The sequence below is a fragment of the Micropterus dolomieu genome, linkage group LG12 (genome assembly GCF_021292245.1).
Source record: "Micropterus dolomieu isolate WLL.071019.BEF.003 ecotype Adirondacks linkage group LG12, ASM2129224v1, whole genome shotgun sequence".
Classification (NCBI taxonomy): Eukaryota; Metazoa; Chordata; class Actinopteri; order Centrarchiformes; family Centrarchidae; genus Micropterus; species Micropterus dolomieu.
Genome location: NC_060161.1, coordinates 4,529,109 through 4,549,858, shown reverse-complemented (window position 1 = coordinate 4,549,858; position 20,750 = coordinate 4,529,109). Strand labels below are relative to the sequence as shown.

The 20,750-nt window shown below is 42.0% G+C and overlaps 1 protein-coding gene across 1 annotated transcript in view; it reads left to right on the top strand.

The window, feature by feature from the left end:
- Positions 1-3,365: 3,365 nt before the first annotated feature.
- The window catches only part of LOC123980701 (LIM domain-binding protein 3-like), a 68,947-nt gene continuing 51,562 nt past the window's right edge, over positions 3,366-20,750 (top strand). Inside the window, exons 1-3 of the mRNA XM_046065218.1 lie at positions 3,366-3,460; positions 3,566-3,824; positions 13,914-14,124. Coding sequence (XP_045921174.1) covers positions 14,029-14,124 — 96 coding nt within the window. The 5' untranslated portion in view covers positions 3,366-3,460; positions 3,566-3,824; positions 13,914-14,028. The remainder of the gene's footprint in view (positions 3,461-3,565; positions 3,825-13,913; positions 14,125-20,750) is intronic.

The window sequence follows — 20,750 nt, the reverse complement described above, 5'->3', positions numbered from 1 at the left end:
AAACGAAAAAAAGGTGGTTTTCTCGTTTGTTTGTTCTGTGGTTCAAACAAAAAAACAAACTATCAAAATGTACATGGACCAAACACATATGAGACACTGAGGCGAGACCCAACCAGCAGATACAAGAAAAAGGCCACAGAATGTCTACAACAGCTACACAAATAAAATGCAAATTAATTATTTAAAAATTGTGCAATGTGATTTTCTGGATTTTTGTTTTAGATTCCGTCTCTCACAGTTGAGGTGTACCTATGATACAAATGACAGACCTCTACATGCTTTGTAAGTAGGAAAACCTGCAAAATTAGCAGTGTATCAGATACTTGTTCTCCCCACTGTACAACACTGGGGGAGTTTATTTCTCCACCCAGAAACTTTTTTGCTTTTGTTTGTAGGAACTCTGTTCAGTTCCTCACTCAACAAATTCTTTGGTGACAAACTGTGTGCTAATTATTTAGCACAAAAGCAGACAGAGCGAGTCGGCCACCGTAGCTTCTCCTACGCGCTTGCAAAGGAAGGGGGGAGTGTTGTATTTTATCATCCGCTCTGGTATTTCATGTGTGTCTTGTGAAGCATTTTGTTCGTTGTTTGATCAGTGCTCTATAAATAAAGTTTATTATTTGTTCCCATCTGCATATAATGTACTGTATGACTAAAATATTAAATCACTTTAATTTGCCTTAAAATGACACTGGAAGATCAACAATGTTTGAGAATGCAGTATGGCGTAGCTGCATACTAAGTACTCAGGCCTCATCCACACTACTGCGTTTTCGAATTAAAGCGGAGACCTTTTGCTATGTTTGCACCTCCCGTCCAGACTACAACGATGAAAACGAAGACCTAAAACGGAGAAGTTTGGAAACGCTGCCGACCCCGTTTTGTGTTTCAAAACGAAGTGAAGACGGGCCAAAACGGAGGACTTTATAAACAATGACACAGCCGCTCACACTCGGCTCTCTAATTGGGTCTTGCAAAGCAGAAACACTATGCTGCTGACCGGGTTTTTGACATCATATTAAAATATTCTGTACCGTGCAAATAACACTCATCTGCCTACACTTGTGCTGTGCATGTCGACATTCCCCTGTTACATTCAGTAACAGTCCCAGCTCATTATTGATCCGTGGAACAAAAAAAATGGCCTGATGCTTAGGGATAGAGCGGGGTAAGATGTCTCGTGTGTAAGTTGTCACACTGCTTCAACACTAGAGGCTCTATGTCAAAAATCAAAACGCCATTTTGTGTGACTTGTATGTTCAACTTGTGGTCATCATCACTCTAAACTGAGGTGAGCACAATTTTATTATTTTTTGGCTTCAAAAGTAAAACATTTGCACTTTACAATTTATGTATTCCAACCTTATTAGGTATGAATGTTGAAAATGATAACTTTACACAAAGTAGAGAAGACAATAAAGTGTCTTTTAATACTTTAAAGTGAAGTCCTATGTTAAGCTAACCTTGAGATTTAGCTGACATTAGCACACATGTCAGTTGTCTCAGTGACTTTGGGGCAAGTCGTCACATGTGATTACTTGCTCCAGTACAAATAAACACATAGAACATGCTCAAAAAAGATGTGAAACTGTGTAATTACCTCTGACACCAGTATTAAATGATACTGTAAATAGAATATTATGCACTGTAGTTTACAGCAGCAGCCATATGCCTGGACAAGACTGAATTCACGAAAGAGTATATACGGTCTTGTGCCGTGCTGTAGTGTGTTAGTAGATACAAACACACACACACTACATCATACAGTTATTAATTTAGTTAGGCAACCAGGGTAGTAGACAAATAAGCTTGTAATTAATTTGTAATTGCATGGAGGAATGTGTTTTTGAAGGAAGGAAGATAATTATCAACAGAAGACAGAGAATGACAGCACACCAACTGACATAATGTTAAAGGCATTCAGGCAGGTGAAGTTGAAGAAAAAATCAATCAGAAGTACAGCTAAGGATTTTTACAGGATTTGACAAGCCGCTGACATCTCTTTTGGCCTCATCTATGTGGAGTCTTTTTCATACTGTATTCCAAACAAGTGTGTGAAATGCAACAAATGGGCCTGCGATGTTTGCACCTGAGGCCAGGCAATTTATGTGTGCCAGAACTGTGACTCTAAACACATGTCTGATTAGTCAGATACATATATACGTTGTATAGAAAAGCGAAATTAGTTGCATTAGTATGTTTAAACACCACATCTGTTTAGTCAAGAAGTTACACATTTAATAAAGTTATCTGCAGCATTATATTCAATTACCACAGATCTATTTGCACTCCAGAGAACGTTGGATTTTAAAGTTCAAAGAAAGAGCTTGTGCCACTTAATGTGTGCTCTGCCAACATTTGTGTTTTGAATTAAATTATTTACTTTCCAAAATCTCTTGGCTTGATTGTTTTTATTTTTAGTTCTGGTTACAATTTGAAATTGAAATCAATATTCACAAGTTTCTAACTGTTGGATAATGCAGTGTGACAACTTCCCTGCCGATGAGGCCAATTGTCACAAGTGCACACTCTCTATTCAACAGTCTACAGCTCCATAATGAGATGAGATATGAAGATGTGATGAATACTAATCGTCTGCCAAAGACTTCATTCTTTCATTTGGTGTGACATTTGCACCATTGTGATGTACGGTGCCCAGTAAATATTAGACAGTGTGAAAAGTGTGACAACATACCCCGCTCTCCCCTAGTCTTTATTTATTTATTCTTTCGCCAAATCTTCTGTAGCTACGGAATAGACCATCTGCTTCGCGCGTGCCCAGTGCACCTGAACGGGTCCCAGCTGCGCGTTTTCAGTCGTTTTAATGGAGACTGAGATCGACTCCAAAACGCAGCTGAAACGCTGCTGTGGACGGAGATCGTATTCGTTTTAATTCTCCGTTTGGAAACTAAAACGGAGTAGTGTGGATGGGGCCGCAGTAGGCTATGCAGTATTCAGTCCATAGGCTACTGACTGAGTACGCAGTAGCAGTATTAGTATGTGTTCAGCTCTGAAAACACTTGTATTTCCTGTATGTGCAGCATGTTTGTAAATCAAACTGATGAAGACGATAATGTGTTTTCTAAAGCTGCAGTGTGTTGATCTCTCACCATATAAAGTGTATTTTTTAGCCTTTAGTATTTATTAATAACCCTTAATAAATCTATTCAGTGTACATGTTGTAGTAGCCTACAGAGGAGATTAATTAGTTCCTTTATTTCCTGAATCTATTTTAGTCACCTGTCGGTAGTCTTTCAGGCTGCTGCCTCTTTAAATAAAAATCCTGCTAATGAAAATCCACCGTTAACACCCCCCTCCTCCTCCTCCTCCCCCTCCTCCCCTCGGCCTCCCTCCTGCTCTCTGCCCGGCCGGGCACCGGAGCCGGATCACCGCTGGCTGTCCCGGTCGGTCTGTGACGGTTCGCGGAGCTGCAGAGAGAGAGAGAGACAGCGGGAAGAAGGTTATTCCCCTTTCTAAGGGTTAAACACCTGTTTTTCCGCGTGCCTCTGCTCGCTCAAACCTAATCTCTTCTTCATCATCATCATCATCATCATCATCATCACAGGTCGCACCGCCCGCCCGGCTCACAGCTCCCTCGGCCGGGTCACACAGGGAACCTCCACCCGCTGAAGCTGCTGCTTCTTCAGGTCTGAGGCCCGAGGTGGGCTCCGCAGGTGGGCAGACTCACATGTTGTGTTGGTCTTGTTTCCAGGGTGGACGCTGAGTTCTGTGCACGGGGCTTCCCTGCTGGGAGGAGTAGAGCAGCCTACGGGAAGCAGCCGGCAGGTGGGCGGTGTCTGTCTGCAGATCACCTGAGACACGAGGTGAACACAACACTGTCTTCATTCATGTGTCAGAGCCGCGGTGACATGTCAGGAACACCGGCATTAACAAACAATGGTGTCTTAAACACAAACAGCCAGACCAGCAGAACCCTGTCCTGGGAAATACACCTGTTAAATTATCAGTAAGTCGATGGACAAACTTCTTTGATAATAGTTTATTTTACTTTTCCTGTAAAACCTCTGATGTTTCAGCTTCTCTTATGTAAACATTTCCTCTTGTAACTGTAGGCTATTTTTTGCTTGAGGGCAGAATCTTTACAAACCAAACAATCAATCAATTGATGGAGGAAATTATCAGCAGACTGATCCAGAATGAAAAGAATCATCAGCTGCAGTCTGAAACTAAACAGTTCAGAATGAGCTGCAGCAGCAACATCCTGCTTTATGTTAATGAGAAGGAAGAAGAATCCCCTGCAGCACTATCCTCAACCTGAAGGAGAAACTAGTATACATTACTGTTAGTAAATATTATAACTTTAAACACACAGTATGTATTATGTAATGTTAGTATAATATTAATACATTATTTACAGGTCACACATTATTTGGATTACTAACTAGGGCTACAATATAAATTATAGAGCAAGAAAAATGCTGTACATGGTGGTTAGTCTTTGTTAACGCTCAGTACTAACTTGTCATAATTCTAACCATTCATGCAGAACAATGAGTTTGTGTTGTAAAGTGGTGAAGACATAGGGGCTCAGATTAGGGGTGTGACGGCACATTTGGGTCATTTATGGTGGAAATTTCTTTATGTATATGAAGGGAAACAAAATTAAGGTGATAGGTGACAATTCAAAATATAAAATTATAATGGAATACAAAGCAGTGATCAGCAGCTTGTTGTTTGGCTTAAGTTACTTTTTTTGGACCGTGCACATTTGTTTCTTCCATATTTCAGTTGCATTGCATAGTTTCTTACTGTGCATTGTTTTATTTGTTATTTAATATTCTCACTCCCGACTCATCACATATTGACGCTTGGTCAAGGCCCTTTGGCGTCATTTTCAGACGTTTAAGGCTCCACGGTCAAGTTAGCAACGCTAGCGTTTCAAAACATCCCCATTTTGAAACGCCACGTTATTAAAGTTGTGAAACGTTGAAATTTGGTTAGGTTTAGGCACAATAACTACTTGGTTAAGGTTAGAAAAAGATCATGGTTAGGGTTAAAATAACTACGTACGTCAGTTAACACGTAAGTTAACTAGCGTCACTTACGTCAACTTGCGTAACTTTGCCTAAATAAACATATTTAACGTTCACTTTTTGTTTCACACGGGTTCAAAGTCCGGGTTCTGGCCCTCCATCCACCCCAACCAGCTCCTTACTCAGTCTTTTCTGTTAAATATCAAATACCTGCCTTTACCGTCACAAACTGACGCTACAGGGTTTCCCCCACTGCGCTGACCATGACGCTATAAGGATGCCCAGTGCGTTACAAACTGACGCCGATGGGTCTTGACCATGCGTCCGTATATGACTGAGTCTGGGAGTGAGAACAGGTTGGTTTTTCAGAACATTTTTAACAAAAGCTTTCAAAAAGTGGTAGAGACATTCAGATTCTGACCTGTCCCCAGCGTCTCCAGTGGAAATGACACCTATATGTCAATATTTTTAAATATCCCGCCCCATCAAGGCTGTGATTGGTCGGCTACTTTCCGCACACGGCTTCTTTAAAGGCACGCGAGCTTCTCTTCTCCCTCGTCTCTTAGCAGGTAGGCGAGAACGGGAGCAGGTGAGCCCACTTTGGCGTACCGGCCCACTTCGAGCCCTGCTTTTACTGCAGTAACACTTTCACTGCAGGACTTTTACACATAACAGAGTATTTTACAGCTATCGACAGCTATTCCCTCCCTCCCTTCTGTTTCAGACTGAGCTGACCTTTAACTTAATGAGGCAGCTCAATTAAGAAGCTGTTTAAATAACAAACTATTCACACATGCTCTGAGGTTAGTTACGCGTTGTTAATGCTGAGAGAGAGATCCTCTATCACACCACCCTCATCAAACACACACACACTCTGTTAAACACCCTGAATGGTTTTGCCTGCTGTCTATGAAGAGCAGCGAGCAGTCGACTCAGTTTGTTTTCTGAACTTGAAACACCGAGATGTTCTGAACTGAAATCAATACTTCCAGGGCTGCAGGGTTGATCACAGCCACATTATCCCCGTTTTTTACCTGTTCTCACAGTCTCACCGGTCGCAGAACTTGAAGTTTGTCCTGAGGGCGGCGGTAGAGGAAAGGTCACGGAGTCATTGAAATGTAAAGAGTTCCTCCTCTGAACAGCGTCTGAACAGCCTCGTTTTCAGCTTGATGAACATGTAATGTTGTCTGAAACGGTTGAATATTTATCTATAAGTCCTACGCTGGAAGTTCATGAATGTATCAGCACTTAATTTGTCAAATAATTAATAAATTTTGTTAAAAGGAAAAGTGACTGAAAAGTTTAAAACCACAATTAACTTTCACTCAGGAGCAAAAATCAGACTTTTAAACCTGAAAGAAATAATGATTTGACATTTATATGAAATGATTTATCGTGATAAATTTTTTCCTGCATCACCCAGCCTTCGTTTCCATACACGACTCTCGCTGTTACTGTTACTTACGTAGAGGCGGAGCTGTCGCTGCAGCTGCTCTTGTCGCCACATGTCGGATCCCCGGTAGCTATGGCACTGTAGAAAAACGAAAACCGTCATCTTTTCAGAATACTGGTGTCAACTTGGTGCTCAGGTACTCGTGACGTCCCCATCCAGATCAGCAAACCCATTAGTCTCCTGCAGGTATAATCATTCGGTCCTGTTAAAGGGACCCGATGGAGTTTCTGAACACCAGTAGTGCCATGAAGCAATGGTTTTATTAGCGGGTTATTCTGCTGAACGACAACAAAAAGTAGCACCAACAAAGGCAAGGAAGAGGAAGAGCCAGCCTGCAAACATGGAAGCAAATAATGCACAAATTAAAATCTTTAAAAATATATATATCAGCTTTACAAGTGTTCAATGAGGAAGAGAAAACATTCAACATGTCTGTCAACCCTCAAGCACGTGCGTCTTGGTGAAAGTAAACACAACGTTAAGTAGTGAAACCCTTACTCAGTTACATCTTGAAAAAACATATGTGAGAAGTGCAGTGGTCCTTTGCACCCCGGGAAAGCTGTCTCCGTCAGATTCCTCTCTGTGACAAAGGCGTCTAAACTTAGCCGGTGATATAACACGCTGAGCAGATCAGGCTGCTCTGGGATCAGCCTGTTAGTCTCTGCAGAGAAGCTGAACGCCCTCCTACGTGAGGCAGCAGAAGCCGGGTCGGCTGAAGCATTTTAACTGGAGACGTGAACTTGACTTGTGTCACCGTGTCAGTCTGAATAGGTTTATATATTGCATTGTCTATGTGGAGTTTGGGGGACACGTTCCTTTCTTTTAGCCTTGGTGTGGGAGACCTGGGTTCGATTCCCACTGTGAGACATCCACCATTGTGTCCCTGACCAAGACACTTGACCCCTAGTTGCTCCAGAGACGTGAGACCTCTGACATGTATAGCAATTGTGAGTCACTTTGGATAAAAGCTAAATGAATAAATGTAAATCATTACAGCCCCATTTAGTTATGTCCTCTTCTTTTTAACTCAACAAGCTCTGACTCATATGAGTTTTTCGGAAGTTAAAGTCGCACTGATTCATTGTGTTGACTATTTCAGACTGTTGTCACGTGGGGAAAAAAAGGCGGGTGTGCAGGGACGGGAGCAGGTGAAAAAAAGTGTTGCTGTGTCTTTTGAGTTTGAGAATAACTGTCTTCTTTAAATCATGGCAAAGTTGAAGCATGGACATAATCAACTAATTAGACTGCACTTGTGCAAAACTAGAAAGGACAAGTGCCACCGGTGGAGAGGGCACCTGACATGTAAATTGAAAGGAATTTGGAATTTAAAGAGGTGGTATTCTGCTTTTTGGCTTTTTCCCCTCTCCTTTGTTGAGTTATATATCTTTTCTGTGCATGTAACAGGTTTGCAAAGTGAAAAACCCAAAGTTCAGCCCAAAGGGAGTTCATATCGCCCACAGAAAACACTAGGGCTGCACATAACGATTATTTTTCAAGTCGATTAATCTAACTATTATTTTTTCGAATATTCGATTAATCTAACAACTATTTTTATGTATTCTAAAGAACAAAAAGTTGCCAATTACTCGATTAACATAAGAATTTATCCACAATAAATATCAAAAACATGTCTTATCAATAAATCAATATTTTATTCAGTCATCCTGATGAAGCACATTAGAATAATGACAAAATTTCCACATCACTGATGTGTTGTAATAAAAACAATAACAGACATTAATTAGGCTACTTTACTTCAAACTTTAAATGATTCTGACAGGGATTTATTTCAATTAGGGCTGGGCGATACGGCCCAAAATGTTATCACGATAAAAACATTTCATATAATTCGATATTGATAATTATCACGATATATGTCAAATCGTTATTTCTTTCAAGTTTAACAGCTTATTTTAGATTAGAAATATTAAGTGCTAATTTGTTTGCAATTCAAATGAATTAAACGAAATATTTTTTGGCGATATATTGAACATTTATTATATTGAAATTGAGGAAAATTATATTCCGATAATTATCATTATTGTTTAATTGCCCAGCCTTAATTTTAATATTGAGTAACGCAGTATGAAAATCAAATGTATTTCTGCATCAGTGTGGGGCAAAGAAAACAGCTGAAAGGATTCACAGACCGTACAGACAGTCACAGGTTGTCTGTAATGTTAGACTCAGCTGTTTTCTCGCTCATACGTGGTCGTTAAATAAACAGAAAATATGAACGTTAGATGACACACTGTCTAACCATACGTTACCATGACAGCAGTGGGGCAGAAATTACTTTAAACATGAAGCAGATGAAGAAGTACTTAGAAAATACATTTTAACGGACTACGTGTCGTGTGGAGACAGAACAGGATTTGCAGTGCTGCCGTCAGCGCTCCGGGATACTTCACGTATTCGTAGTGAAGCTGTTTCCAGTTCACAGAGCTCACGGTGAAGCAGGTTGTTGAGTGTCTGTCTGAAATACTCCCAAACTTTAAACGGTCGAAGGCGCGGTCTTGTAGCTGCAACTTGTCCGGGGGATGCAGCGAAGCTTCGACGCACGTAATGCTAGTCGACGTATTTAGGAAATCGATTACGTCGACTACGCCCCAGCCCTGGAAAACTCTGCTCTGAACTGAAAACAGCTCGTTTGTAGTCCAGCCTTTTCCCTTCCCAAAGCTAAATGCGCTCGCAAATGCAGCTACTCCGACACGCCCTCAAAAACAGCGGTGGAAAAACAGTGAGCTGCAGCACACAGCTCTCCTCTCCCTTCCAAACACTAGCTACCCTCCAGGCAGTCAAACATAAAGTTGTTCCTGTGATGTAGAGACAGAGCTCAGTTAAAACTTTATGGATACAGATTAATAACTCACCACTCTGAAACTCTCGCTCCAGTCCATGTTGCCAAGCTGGTAAGCAGATATACAGCTGAACCGACGCCGTGTTTACGGGCTTCACGCTGACCCGCCCTACTCTGCTTCTGATTGGCTAGTAGTCCTTAACTAGGAACTGAGCATGTGCAACTCCCAACAAAGATCATGTAGAGACAAGACGCATCACTCCATAGCTAAAACGAAGCCTTCAACACAGGCTGAAAAGAGGAGCTGCAGCAACGTGCAGTATGACAAAAATATAACCATGTAAACCTGCTCTGGTACAACCTCTAAATAGGATTTTGAACCTGAAAATGAGCATAATAAGACCTCTTCAAATCCTCTTAACTTGAAAAGGAAAGCAGTATAAATGTAGTTATGTTGTTTTAACTTGAAACTGTGAGCTAGAATAATTCAGAAAAGCTAAACTAACTAGTAACAGCGTGCAGCCTCCCTGCTCTGGGTCAGTCTCTGGCGCCCTCAGAGCGTCATTTTCAGAGAAGAAGCCATAAAAACCTGCTGTATACGACCAGCGAACAGCAGACAGACTCAGACAGAGAGCAGCTGGTGAACATGGTGGAGCATTTAGCTGCTAAAGAGCCAGATATTTCCCTCAGGAGCTGGTGGAGACCAAACACAGAGCTAACAGAGAGAGAATAGTGGACTCACATTCACCAGGTGACACAAACACGCCTCCACATGAACCGTCATGTTGCTCAGGTGTGTAAATAAGTATCTGTTTGGTCACATGTTTAACGACTTAAAAGTGATGATTTGTCAGTTCACAGCTCGTTACAGCAGGTTTAAGTAGATCTCACGACAGGCCGTGGTACACGCTCAGTATATCACAGTTAATTATTTATCTCTGCCGGTAAAATGCAGTACAGATCTGTATCAGATCGCATTTTAATACCTGGTGTAAATGGGGCGTGAGACCCACGAAGCTGAGATTATAAGTCGAACCCTGTTTGTCGTGGAGTGATGCGGATCTGTGCGAAGGAATTCAACGTCATCCATCCATCCATCGTCAACCGCTTATCCTGCGTACAGGGTCGCGGGGGGCTGGAGCCAGTCCATCGCAGGGCCACACATAGACAGACAACCACTCACACTCACACCTAAGGACAATTTTAGAGTCACCAGTTAACCTAGCCTGCATGTCTTTGGATGGTGGGAGGAAGCTGGAGCACCCGTAGAGAACCCATGCAGACACGGGGAGAACATGCAAACTCCACACAGAAAGGCCGGGGCAACCGGGGTTTGAACCCACGACCTTCTTGCTGTGCGGCGATAGTGCTAACCACTGAATTCGACTTCATACCTGTTGTATACGCTCATTATATCATTACTATGAACCAATCACATTGCTTGATTTGACCTACCCGTTTTATAATTACCATTATATAATTATGCTTCTTTTGCATTTGTTGTTTTGTTTTGTCCGATCAAGCCAAAATTATTAAGTTTACAAGGATGTAAAACTCAGACAAGCAGCAAATCTTCCCATTTGAAAAACGTTTGGGAAAAGAAAATGTTGGCATTTGTGTTTCATAAATTACTTTTCAACAATTAATCAATCAGTAAATGTATTAAATTTCGGTCAGTCGACTAATAAGTTAATTGTTTCAGTGTTGTGTTCATGAGCATTGTTGGAAAACTCAAACTCATACAACATAAACAATGATGAACATTGTGAAAAGTCTGAGCTCGGAAGTTGTCGGTTGATAAATGAAAGTCGAAATGCAAAACAAAACACACTTTTGTCTTTTGTGTTTGTAGCAACATAAATAATCTTCAGTTTTCAAGCTTTAGTTTGGACGTAGAAGACGACAAAAACGAAACACAAGAGTAAATAACAGGAGGGATTGTGGGTTGTGTAGTTGTATGCAAGCTGTGTGGTTAAAACAGAGAAATGTTTCAGTCGCCAGTACAGGAAACCTCACACATGCTGACAGCTCAGCAGTGTTTGTGTGTTCGTGTCAGGGAATTCTCACCTGTTGCCAAAATAAAAGACCGTAAATCTGCCATCTGTTAGCGCACAGACAGACGCAGCCTGTTTATAGTTTGACTGCTGTCATCACTACTGCAAGTTGTAAACCCTCATTTATTTAATCACTGAGACTGTGATTCAAGTTGTTTTCTATGTTTCCTCTTGTGTCATAACGAGTCCTGAGTGTCTCACAGCCCGACATCTGCTCGTCCTCTGAGCCACTGAGACCATTAAACCCATCAGTGAGCCTCACTGCTGCACTGACATGTTCCTTCATCACCGTGAACACTGTAGTTTAGTCTGACTCAGCCCCACATACACTACAGCACTACATGTGGATTCATCCACCGCTGAAAGTAGTCCCCAACAAATGGCTATTTCCTCCTGTTTGTTTGATAAACAGCGAGACTTTTTAAACATGAAGCTATAAATCTGTGAGGTGTTTTTAAAGATGCACGTCTTCCGGATCGAGCTGAAACTTTTAATCAAATAATCGATTAGTTGTCAACTATTAACTATTTGGATAATTTATGAATCAGTTTGAGTAAATTCTATGGTTCCAGCTTCTTAAATGTGAATATTTTCTGGTTTCTTTCCTCCTCGGTGACGGTAAAATAAATATCTTTGGGTCGCGGACAACACAAGACATTTGGGAAACACTGACTTTTCACCATTGTCTGACATTTCATAGACCAAACTGATTAATCGAGAAAATCGTTGCAGCCCTACTTCAGGAGGAACCAATGGGCTCGTGAGCCGAGAGCCACAGACAGGAAGTCAGACAGGTTGCTGGTTGGAGTCTTTTCATGGGATTTGTGGACAATAAGAAGAAAATATAGAATAACACCAGACGTACTTTAAACATGCAGCACTGTGTCTGTTTACAGATGCACATAAAAAGTAGGGTAAAAACGATAAGAGTTCGATTCACTGACTATCAAATTGACAGAAAGTAATCAACAGCTATTGTCATTTTTGAATAATGGTCTCAGTCACTTTATTCCTGAGTTTCAGCTTCTTGATGTGAAATAAAACCTAATGTCTTTAAGGTTTAGGCTGTTGGCAGGGCTGGACTGGGGCAAAATATCGGCCCTGGCCCACAACAATCGGTCGGACACTCCTCACCAATACCAATCACTGCAGTTAAATTTCACATTTGATACTGATTATTTTAGTTGTTTTTTATTTAATTAATGAATTAATTTATATATTAATATATATATACACACACGCTTACGGTTTTATCTATTTATTTTATTTTGATTTTTAATATATTATTATAATAACACATATTATTATTACTGTTTCATTTACTTATTTTATTTTAGTTTTTAATATATTTGTATTTTTTTAAAACACGCTTACTGTTTTATTTATTTACTTTTATTTTTAATATTTATTTTTTATTATTATTATTATATAGGACAGTTAGCCGAAGTTGAGACTGCATTAAGGAGCTGTGCTACATAAAGAATGGCGTATAGCTTATGCTGCGCTGTTTGGCAGTGAGTGATCGCCAGCAGTAGGTGACGGTCTCACTTTGTGATGTTACTATTAAATTATAATCATTGACCTTAATTGAAATAATCGTTATCATTGTCATTGTGAAATGGCACACATGGCGGCACTTTGTGCTGAAAAGGGGCGGTCCTTTAAGGGCCTCAGATTAGGGGTGTGACGAAACACTATACACAACATGCACAATATTGGGGTCACGAGACAAGAAGAAATTCTAATAGTATTTAGAGTAAAAATCACTGATTAAATATATGATTGGGGAGTCTGGGGTTTCTCCCCCAGAAGATTTTGAGCATTAAACATTCATTTTCTGCATTCTGGGACATTTTCTGCACCAATTTATGGTGGAAATGTCTGTATTTATATGAAGGGAAACATCATCTTGGCCTTTTTATTACACTTATCTGAAGTTAAATACACTAAAGGCTTCATCAGTTACTCTGTTTGATAAAATATCCCTGGAAAGACTCCTTGCTGTGGGGAACTTCAGCTCTGACATGTGGAGGGATTGGCTGTAATAACCCATCTGCTGCTGACCTTTCGGCTATCGGTGCCACTTAACTCGTGGCCTTTCGTCTTTATCACCGCGAAGATAATGAGACATTTCCCGGCGTTGCCCCTGATTGGGTCCGAGGGAGACCCTGGGCGTAACGGACCAGGAGGGAGGTGAGGGAGGTGAGGGAGGTGAGGGAGGGAGGGGAGTCTAGAAGAATCTGCTGGGTCTATATTAGCCCCGGTGAATCACGGCGAGCCTGGCATACCTGGTGTCCCCTTTCACACCATATAAGTCCACCCCCCCTCCTTTTCCCTTCACCCCCCCCCCCACCCTGCCTCACCCTGCCTCACCCCGCCTCACCCCTCCACCCCCCACAATGCAACAGTGCTATCTCTGGCTATTCTTAGGCTGTCACTTCAGCTCCTCTGAGCAGGCAAGTCCTCTTCTTTCTCCTCTCTCAGCTTCTTCCTCTGGCTCGTCTTTCTCTCAGCTTTGGTTCGTGCGTTTGACACATTTTCCAGTTTTCATGTCAGGGTTTGATTCTCCCGTCTCTCACCTGTGTGATAACCTTCTCTCTGTGTCCTTTCAGAGGCTACCTGGCACCGGCCCTCCCTCCCATCCCTCCAGCAGCTGTGGGGTTTAAAAAAAATTTGGGTTTAATCGCCGTCGTCCATTTTGGAGGATCTTTTTAGTTTTCTGGAAGAATGAGCGCCTACACCGTGTCGCTGCCCGGCCCCGGCCCCTGGGGCTTCAGGCTGCAGGGGGGGAAGGACTTCAACATGCCGCTGACCATCTCCAGGGTAAGAAACTGCTGGTTTTCTTTTAATCTCAGCTGCCACACCTCCATCAGCAGGTACGCCTGAGCTCAGCCTGCTGTCTCTGCGTTTGGCTTCAGTTTGGTATAAAGACGTGTCTCTGTTGCAAGAGAGCCTGCTGGTTCATCCAATTTAACATTTACCATCATGCAAATCATTTCTGTCTCTGAGTCCTGAAAGTCTTATTTTCTTAAAAAACAAAAAACAACGAGGCGACCTGATGGCCAAAGGGTTTCAGTAGGTTTGCTGGGGACCTCTGTTGCATGACCCTCCTCCTCCTCATATCCTGTCACCACGCCTATCCACTATCAAAATAAAGTTTAAAAAATTACAACAAGGTAGCTTTAATTGTGTAGCACCTTTTAAAACAACAGAGAAATGATCTATGAAAATTAGACTTTTAGAGTTTGTTTTCACTTGTTTTAAGAAAATAAAGATTTCAAGTAACAAAAATAAATGACTTGAGAAGAAGGAGATTGACGACTGTTTCCTGTCCAAAATCAGCTTTCAGAAGCTTGAAAATGTATTTTATTTTAGGAAAAGTTAGTTTTATTTACATTTTAAATGAATCAGTCACGTAAATTTGAATTTTCCACTTCATCAACTTTGACGGTAAGAGTCGACATGCAGCTCACAGGTTGATTTTCTTAGTTAACTGAAATGAATGGAAGCGGCTGGCCAAGACGCACATGCAGGAATGTAAAATATGGTGTTTCTGGATGTTTTTGTGGTCGGTTTTCTGTCACTCCTCTTTTCTGTTGTGTGCGGGTGGTTCTGATTATGAACTGTGATTTTTGGGATGATTTGAAAACACATGTGAAGCCTGTCAGGGTGAGACCTGTGGCCCCCAGCGGCCCCCACAGGGTGTGACGGCTGCCAGGATTTATCAGGGAGGCCGAAAGCAGAGCCGGAGGCCTAAAACTGGAGCTGGTGTTGGTTTCACCTCCTAATCTCTCTGAATAGACCAGAGACACAAACACTCCTCTGCAGTTCTTCCTCGTCCTGGTCTCACAGGGGGATCTGCTGCATCTGTTGTCAGGACACCTTCACCTTTGACCTTCTCTCTGCTGCTTGTTGGAGATTTAGGCGTTGAGGCTCATTCTGCGAGCTGCTGTGGATTGCAGCTTCAGCACATGTGCAGATGACTCTATTTAGCTTCTCCAGACATTAGAAGCCTGCTGTTGTCAGGATTCGGCAGATCAGTCAGAAACCTACTGACCTGCTGAAATGACAATAAGTGACGCGCAGACGGTGGACATGGCGTGTTGATTATGAAGAAGATCTGCAGGATGTGATGTTGTGAAGTTATTAGAGGATACATTGCCCCAAACATTGTTTTGGGGAAAGAATGACAATATATATAATTAGACTATAAAAAAAGATGTTCTGGTGTTTAACAGCGCTGCTTCTGTCCTCTCTGTGTTCAGGGAGGGCGGGGCTCACCGGCTCCTCCACAAACAAACTCTCCGAAGGGAAACCACATCGGCAGATGCAAGGCCGTCAGACCCGCTTATACTGGGTGTTCAGCAGCATACGGAGGCTGTCAAGTAAAAACCTGTTTGATAGGACAATTAATTTATTGTGAATTATCCCTTATTAAATATTAATTAAAGTATTTTTAATATCCTACTGTTACACTACATGTACTGTGAATTATACCCATAAATAATTGCACCTACGTTGGAATATTTCTACATATTTGCATGATACATCAAATTCATTGATATTGATTTAATTGTTGAAATTTTATTCATCCATAACATGATTACACTCTTTCTGATGACAAAATGTGCTTAAACTTTAAAACACAGAATTCTAAAAAAATTTTTTCGGAAAACAGAATTTGGGAAAAAAGAAAAATCAATCTGGCAAAAAATTTAAAGTGATTTCATGGCTCTGTATCCACGGTCTCATCGCCCAATATGTGAATGCACCATAACTGCAGTACGCACCATCGGGGGTTGACGACGACGCAGGGTTAGAAACTTTAGCTGCAAAAATCTCAAAGAGGAACAGAGGTCAGGAGCCTGTCAGGCAAAACTTTATGCACCGCGTCTTTGACGACACCACGTATCCGTGACACGCCCGCTCTGCGACACTTGTAGTTTCGTAAAATAAGTCCTAGGAAAAGGTGCATTGGAAAGGTGAAAAGTGTTGGGAGAGCACGACACCTCTAACCTGGACTGTTTATTGTTTCTTGTCTTTGTTTCTGCTCCCTGGCCGGCTTGTAATCAAACAATTTGAAACTAAAGTGTCCTAAGATGCAGCTGAACTGACTGCAGGAGAGAAACTGAATGAAGCAAATCGATCAGAGAGTTTGGCGTTTGAGTTCATACCTTTGTTAAATGATTTTACGATATCTCAAGACGCAGCTGATATCACGAGAACTTTATCTTCATCCGAGAACAAGAAACTGAAGTACATCTTGTTTATATACATGACGAGGAGTATTGTCACATCAGACTCCTACAGAGCACATTCCTCTGAAAGCAAAAAAAAGATATATGCAGCATGTCAGATACACAACAAGGTGAACAGAAAGTAACAGCAGGAACTGTGAACGCCGCCCTGAGTGTGGTGCTGCTTATGTGTGCCAGGTTTAAAGCCTCCTCCCTGTGTGAAGATCTGGTGTTTGAGTTTGTGATCTAATTCAGTCGTCCTCCAGTGAAGGAGGGGCAGAGATCCACCTCAGTGGATGGAAACATGTGCTTCAAGGTTTGTGAAGCATCGATATTTATTCCTGGAAAAGCTTTGAAAATCTCCTGAGAGACGAGGTGCAGCTCAGCCTCCCTGTCAGCCGCAGATGGAACTCCTTCTCGGCTCGCTGTGCCGTAGACAGCACTCTCTCCTCCACGTCTGCAGAGTTTCATTTTCACTGTCAACCTGTTTTACTTTTGTTTTCCAGCCAAATCCGCCAGTTTAGTCCCGAATCCAGACTGCACACTGATTCTGAGCCGCTTTGTAGTCTGGCAAGGTGACCAAATGAGGTCTATTCAGAACTGTCAGCATGCAGGTGGACGTCATATGTAACCTGCCACCAGGGCTGCAGCTGTCGATTATTTTATCACTCATGTATTCAACAGATTATTTCATCAATTCCGGACAAGAAATACTTCTTGCTCGGCGCCCCCTGGTCCAGGATCAGCTGTGTAACTCACCACTGTAACGTTACGACCCAAACTAACGAGTCGGAGAACAACAACAGTGTTTGTTGATGCTTTTTAGTAATCGTGCTACTCAAGTTTGTCGATGGATCGTGTCAGCCCTACCTGCTACATTATTGTTTTCACTATTTCTTGTGAATAGTGCTGTCCCTTTATTCTGTATTGCATTGAGATGTGATGTCTGGACGGTGGCAGTTTCCCCCCTGAGGGATTAATAAAGTATTTTGCATCAGATGTATAATAAAAACAATAGCTTTAAAAGTGTGACTTTCATCCCATCCATCCTGATAAATTAAGTTCTCACAGCTGCAAAAAGTGTGAATGAATTGTGAATACGAGGCAGAGAAAGGTGTGTTAGGGGAAAAGGACAGGTGCATGCAGGTGCTCTAAAAACTACAGGAAGTTAGTCACTGTAGTTCGACCGCTGATTTGATCGCTGATGCTGTTGCAGTGTCTGTGCCGCACGTTTTGCATCAAGTCCCGCCCCATTGTGCTGTGATTGGGAGCTCATTACTTGTGATTGGACGCCAGCTCCATCGTAAATATAAGGGGTCAGAGAGCTGGAACAAAACAGGCAAAATTATTTCAAATTAAAGCATTCCAGGTAAAATAACATTAAGTATTATAATATTATAAAAGTGATTACACGTGTAAAGTAGACCTCAAAATTGTACTGGTACTACTTCTACATATCTTCATCTCATTGAGATAATTGAAAATATAAAAGGGGGTTGAGATTACATGAAGAACAAGCAAACTTCTTCCAAGGTTTTCCTCCATCAACGTCCACTGGAAGCATCTCAGCAGCGGAGCGTGTAGCCTGCCTCACGTTAATGACTTGTTGTTAATTTGTTAATTTGTCCTTTTTGTGTTTCTGCTACCTTCTTCTGTCGTCTGCTCGGCTGCAGATCCCACAGGGAGCTTTTCAGAATCAGAGCGTTTGGCTTGATTTTGCTGATATGTTCACATGTTGTGGTGATTTCTGTGCTCCTACTGTGATGAAGGAGGCTACCATGGTCGCCTTTCTTGTCTGTTTTAGCTGTGTTTATTGTTGATATGCCATCAGGAGTCTGCACAGGGTGTTTTATTTTGAAAATTTACTAGATTTTTGATGCCATGTTCAGTGTCAGACACACACACACACACACACACATTTTACCATTTATTTGAGACCACTTAAAAGAAATTATCACTGAGAAACAAATATAATTGGTGCAGTTAGTTACATAAACAAAATCTAGGACCAATAGCAAACAGCAGATCTTCACAATACTCAGCATATCACTCATGGGTATAAGTAACAGCGTCTTCGCCTTATATGGCGGCTGCCGATAATAGCCGATTCTTTGACAGCTGTTTAGCCCTCTTTTTGGGCATCCCCAGCTGTTGGAGCCCTCTAACAACCAGCCTGTGTCCTAAGCTGCCGAATATGAAGACGAATAGTCGACACCTGTACCCTAGTTCTGAGATGGAGTTTAGGAGTGGTTGGTTTTTAATGACCTTGGTCATAAAAGCTTCCTCCATGCTAGAGTCAACAGGCCCTGCAACCTCCAAACCGGACACCTTCCTGGACTCCTCATTAATCACAACAGTGATTAATGAAAGTATCGAAAATTACTATTGCAGAGCTGAAACATGGATGGTTTCACACATGAATGTTAGTACGTTCTTACTGAGGGCGAGAGATGCTTGGATATGTCTTTCACAGTGAGGTCCACTGTTCTGTCATGACCTGCTGTAAGCATGGCAGCCATTCAAGATATGTGCCAATGTTTCAGTAATCTGTAGGGAACCAGAAAGAGATGTTGAGTCTAGTAGAAAGAACTTGTAATCTGGCTTTTACGGGAATATAACAATGTCCTCACTGAGTGCAGCGTTCTTAGAAGAAAAGAATGGGAGACAGAGAGATCGTCAGAGGGTTGTTGATGTTGGTGTAAGTCCTTAAGAGTTCGCCGGGCATCTTTAGAGGTCGGGGGTGGTTACGACCTCCATATGTGGCTGTTGCCCTGACGTCCGCACCCACTCCAATAATACACCGGTTCAAACACAAAGGTCATTCATATCTGGCCAGTCTGACCAGACACCAAAACCAGTAGATCTGGTGTCAAGTTTCCCGCTGAGCTTTCTTTTGAATCCAAGGAAGTGGGGCTCTGACTCCCTGGCTAGTGGGACCTTGCATTTTTTTGAATCCAGGAACATGTTGTTAAGAATGACTTTAGATCTTTTATGCTGCCACCCACACACAGGTTGTGTTCGAGACGGAAGGCAGTTGCCTCGCTGCCTCTCTACTGTAATAGACAGCGGCCTCAGAAGGCATCTCTGTTAACAGTAGTTTCGAACAACTTTCTAGGGCAGCACTTACGGCGTTGTGTGACATCAGCACGCCGTCTTGCAGCATCAGCTTACTAGCTATTGAAAAGCCATATGGCTAACAGACGCCTCAGAAATCATACTGAACAAACTTGGTTGGCTACAGTCACGGGCTGATGTGATAGTTCAGAGTCTAGTTCTCGCTAACTTTTCAAAAATCAGAGCGAGAAAACTACAAAAAACATATATTTGTGTACGAATTTGGCTCGTTTGTCCGCCATCTTGACCAGTTTTCAAAAGCCACGGTGGCCACAGCCGTGCTGGTTTATGGGTAATAGTCAGCATCAAGTCAGCATCGATGCTGCCTTCAAAACTGGCCGTTACTGGGGCAGCTTGAAGGCGTCTCAGAGGACAGGAAGAGATTGTTGGAGCCGTTTGGAACAGCACTGGACGCCTCGCTGTCCTGTCAGACACCTCCTGAGACAGCAGTTTAGCCCGTTTCCAACACAGCCACACACTGTGCAATTCAATTCAGACCTACAGCGTGAAAATCAGTTATTAGACCTACAGCGTGAAAATCAGTTGTTAGACCTACAGCGTGAAAATCAGTTATTAGACCTACAGCGTGAAAATCAGTTGTTAGACCTACAGCGTGAAAGTCAGTTGTTAGACCTACAGCGTGAAAATCAGTTGTTAGACCTACAGCGTGAAAATCAGTTATTAGACCTACAGCGTGAAAATCAGTTATTAGACCTACAGCGTGAAAATCAGTTATTAGACCTACAGCGTGAAAATCAGTTATTAGACCTACAGCGTGAAAATCAGTTATTAGACCTACAGCGTGAAAATCAGTTATTAGACCTACAGCGTGAAAATCAGTTATTAGACCTACAGCGTGAAAATCAGTTATTAGACCTACAGCGTGAAAATCAGTTGTTAGACCTACAGCGTGAAAATCAGTTATTAGACCTACAGCGTGAAAATCAGTTATTAGACCTACAGCGTGAAAATCAGTTATTAGACCTACAGCGTGAAAATCAGTTATTAGACCTACAGCGTGAAAATCAGTTGTTAGACCTACAGCGTGAAAATCAGTTATTAGACCTACAGCGTGAAAATCAGTTGTTAGACCTACAG